The 4,314-nt window shown below is 40.6% G+C and overlaps 1 protein-coding gene across 26 annotated transcripts in view; it reads left to right on the forward strand.

Annotated features, from left to right (window-relative positions):
* The window catches only part of LOC107141895 (Scm polycomb group protein homolog 1), a 158,934-nt gene that overhangs the window by 122,721 nt on the left and 31,899 nt on the right, over positions 1 to 4,314 (forward strand). For all 26 annotated transcript variants that reach the window (XM_048815650.1, XM_048815647.1, XM_048815635.1 and 23 more), the window contains one exon: positions 3,820 to 4,020. In XM_048815650.1, the coding sequence (XP_048671607.1) occupies positions 3,820 to 4,020 (201 nt within the window). The remainder of the gene's footprint in view (positions 1 to 3,819; positions 4,021 to 4,314) is intronic.

Consider the following 4,314-nt stretch of genomic DNA (forward strand, 5'->3'; position numbering starts at 1 on the left):
ATTTTTTTTTTTTTTTTTTTGAGAGAGAGAGAGAGAATCTTTTTTGTAGATGGACACAACACAGTGCCTTTATTTTATTTTATTTTATTTTATTTTATGTGGCACTGAGAATCAAACCCGGGTCCCACCCGTGCTAGGCGAGCACTCTACTGCTGAGCCACAATCCCAGCCCCCCTGCTACACTTTGTCTGGCCTCCCAGGCCTTCCTTTGAAATCTTGATGGAAGCCACCGTGATCTCCTAACCTAGTATCCTGCATTCCTGCAGAACCAGCACCACATGATCAATGCCAAAGTCTGCCACTATTTTAAGCAGTAGCCAGCCCTTTGGGAACTATGACTGCAGCAGCCTCTGAATGCCTGGGCAGCTAAGCACAGTGAAACAACTTCCTAGGACACACAGTGTAAGCAGAGTGCCCCCATGGTCTCTTCTCAAAGGAATTTTTACTTTACCCCTGAGCCTGAGATGGGTGTGGTCTTGCCAATTCCCGAGAATCCTGCAAGCCATCTTTCCTATTGTCTCTGGGTAAAGTATTTATTTAGTGCTTTTTTGGTTTAATTGCTTTAACAACCACAATTTGCTTAGCCCTAGTTTTACTTGTATTTTTCTGGCCAAAGTGCAAGTTTTTCAAATCTTTCATCTTTGCCTGCTACTCCTGATTATCACAGTAAACTTGGCTAAAAGCCACTGGCAATATCTGAATGCTCGGATACCTTGGAATTTCCTCCACTGATGGACTAGTACATGACCTTTAATTTGGCTTCACAAAAAGTTTCAGGACATGGGCAAAATGTATACAACTTCTTTGCCAGAATATTACATGAATGGCCTCTAGTTCAATTTCCAATAGAGTTCTCCTCCTCTGAAACCTCATGAGCCCAGTCTTTACTGTCCACAGCCCTGGCAACATTCTGGTTCTGGACACCCATAAAAATAGCCCATTAAGCTCCACTTACAATGTTCTAAAGCTTTTCAGCTTGCATAAACTTTCAAAATTCCCCCAACTGCAACAATTTGCAGCTTCAGATGCTTCTGAAGCACATGGACAGGTTAATCACAGCAGTGACCCCACTTCACAGTACCATTTCTGTTTTAGTCAGCTTTTCTGTTGCTGTGACCAAAAGATCTGACAGGAACAATTAGATGAGGAAGTTTATTTTGGCTCACAGTTTCAGAGGTCTCTGTCCATAGATGGCCAGGATGAGGCAGAATATCCTGGTGGAAAGGCATGGCAGAAGAAATCTGCTCAGGATATGACAACAAGAAGCAGAGAGAGCTGTGCTCACCAGGGACAAAATATAAGTACCAAAAGCACACCCCCAGTGGCCCACCTCCTCCAGCCACAGCCTACCTCCCTACAATTACCACCTAATCACCTAGTTAATCCATATCAGTGGACTGATTGACTGATTATGTTAAGGCTCTCATAACCTAATAATTTTGCCTCTGAATATACTTGTATTATCTCACACATGAGCTTTTTGAGGATACTGCATATCTAATCTATAACACCAAGCTAGTTATATTTTTTCCTTTGTATGTTTTAATTGAGATAAAGTTTGTATTCGTGAAATGTATAATCTTAAGTGTACACTTGGATGAATTTTAATAATGTCAGCACCCCTGTAACTACAACCCTGATCAAGATGTAAGATGTTTCTGCCACCACAGAAGTCCCCTCAGGCCTCCTCCCAGTCAGTCTCTGCTCCATGTAGATTCTGATTTTTACCACTATAGATTGGTTTTCCCATTCTTGAACTGAATAGGAATGAAACATGCTACGTGTACTTTTGTATTTTGTTTCTTTCATTCCAAATAATATTTCTGAGTAGCACCTATATTGTTGCACCTGTCAGTGGTTCTTTTTTTTATTTCCAGGTGATATTCTATTAAATAACTATACCACAATTTGTATATCTGTTGATAGGTATTTGGTTCTAATTTGGAGTTAATTTGAGCATTCTTATAAGTGTCTTTTCGAACCATTTGTTGTCACTTACTTTTAATACACTTACTTTTAATACTTTAATACTTATATATGTGTTTGTGTTTAAGTGGTTTTAGTAGAAGAATCACATTATTAGACATAGAAATCCTCACTTTCCTTAACATACCTCAACTGAGCCTTCTTTTATTAAATATACTTTATATTCACTTTCAGAGTTACCATTTTGCCAATACTTAGGCCTTTGTAATTAGGGGATAAAACAGCTTGGTTTTCATCATTCCCCATTCTTGCTTGAAGGAATTCTTCTTTCTTGTATATACCAACTCAGTACTACTTCTCTTCTTTTTTGTGTGTGTTTGTTTTGAGATATCTTGCTATGTGCCCAGGTGGCTCTCAAACCCCTTGGACATGTGATACTACACCTCAGCCTCCCAGGTTACTGGAATCCCAGGCAAACCACCACCCCTGGCTCTAGTTGCTACTTTTCCAATCTGCTTTCCAACTTCCAAAATGTTATTGTTGTCTCCTCTTAGAATTAGGAGAGAATAGAGTGAAATGTATATGTTCAATTTATCTCATTTATGATTTTTTCCTTTTTCTCCTATTACCTTCCTCATCCAGCTTACCATCTTTCTATTTTCCTTTCTTTTTTTCCTCTTCATATTGCTTCCCTTTAGAGCTATACAGGTGGAGATTCCTCAGAGAGCATCAGTTCAACCCCCTCATCTTTATAGACAATGAACCTGAGACCCAAAGAGGATGGCAGTTTATCCAGCAGCCCACATAACTAGTGCCCTGACACTTTTTGCCTTTAATAGCAAAGGAGATTTTTGCCCTCCTACCCACTCAGTGCAAGTAAGAACAGTACCCACTACTCAGTAGAAGCCTGAAAGGACATCAGGAGAGAGAATGTCATTACTGACCAAGCTGATGTAGGTCCTTCCCAGAGGCCAAGGACACAACAGCATTTAGAATGGCTTCCATCTCCTTTGCCCCGAACCCCCACACACACCAGTGCCACATGGAGGTCAGCAACCAAGAGAGTGCCCAGCAATCTTGACAGGAGAACTTCTGAGAGAAAGAATATATACATGAGTCTTATAGACCCTTTTCATATTATTTTTCTATATTTTATTTTATTCTTTTCTATTTGTATTACTCTTTTGGGGTCTGAGTATTGATGTAGAAGATAGTAAAAAAATTATAAGGCCCAGAATAGAAAACAAGGCAAGCGACCAGTGGTGTGATGATTCTATGTCCAATACCAAATATACACATATATGAGTACTCTCTTGCCATTATTACCATGGTCCCACAGCTCCTTACATAGATACAAGTTGAGAGGTGTAAAGAATTTATGAGGCAACCAAGTACAAAAAATGAAAGTTCATACATCTGGGGAAATGTTGAGGTTTTTTTGTTTTGTTTTGTTTTGTTTTTCAAAACACAGAAGACAAAGTACATATTCTGTCCTTTGGTTTTTGCTCTGGGCTATTCTTCCAGCAAGGCTGTATTCTCAGAGCCCTTGGTCATGCAATTTAGTCTGCTGGTAACTTGACCCCCACCGTTTATCCCTTGCAGTGTTTCAAACGGAAACCTGCTGAGACTCCTAGTGGGGATCAAAGCTCAGGGCATAATAAATGCAAGAGAGGGGCTGGAACTGTAGCTCAGTGGCAGAGCCCTTGCCTAGCATGTGAGAAGCACTGGGTTCTATCCTCAGCACCACATAAAAATAAAACAAATAAAATAAAGGCATTCTGTCCATCTACAACTAAGAAAAATAATTAATAAAAAAGTGGAAGAGAACACTGTGCTTTTGAATTCTCTGTGCCAGACACTCTATAAGTCTCTTGGATTTTTTGTCTCCTGTAGTTTGTATCTACTTGAACAAGAATGGCAGCCCAGGCCCTCACTTAGATAAGAAGAAGATCCAACAGCTCCCTGACCATTTTGGGCCAGCCCGTGCCTCTGTGGTATTGCAGCAGGCTGTCCAGGCATGCATCGACTGTGCTTATCACCAGAAAACTGTCTTCAGCTTCCTCAAACAGGGCCACGGTGGTGAGGTCATCTCAGGTAAGCACCCTTGGGTTAATGTGAACTCATAGCCAGGGTGCAGGCCTACTTAACTGATTTCTGACAAGGCATCCTGGTTTCTACTTGATACCCATAGGCTCTGGAAAAATGTGAAAGTGGGCTGGGGATGTGGCTCAAGCGGTAGCGCGCTCGCCTGGCATGCGTGCGGCCCGGGTTCGATCCTCAGCACCACATACAAACAAAGATGTTGTGTCCGCCGAAAACTAAAAAAAATAAATAAATATTCTCTCTCTCTCTCTTAAAAAAAAAAAAAAAAAAAAAAAAAAAGAAAAA

The sequence above is a fragment of the Marmota marmota genome, unplaced genomic scaffold (genome assembly GCF_001458135.2).
Source record: "Marmota marmota marmota unplaced genomic scaffold, marMar, whole genome shotgun sequence".
Classification (NCBI taxonomy): domain Eukaryota; kingdom Metazoa; phylum Chordata; class Mammalia; order Rodentia; family Sciuridae; genus Marmota; species Marmota marmota.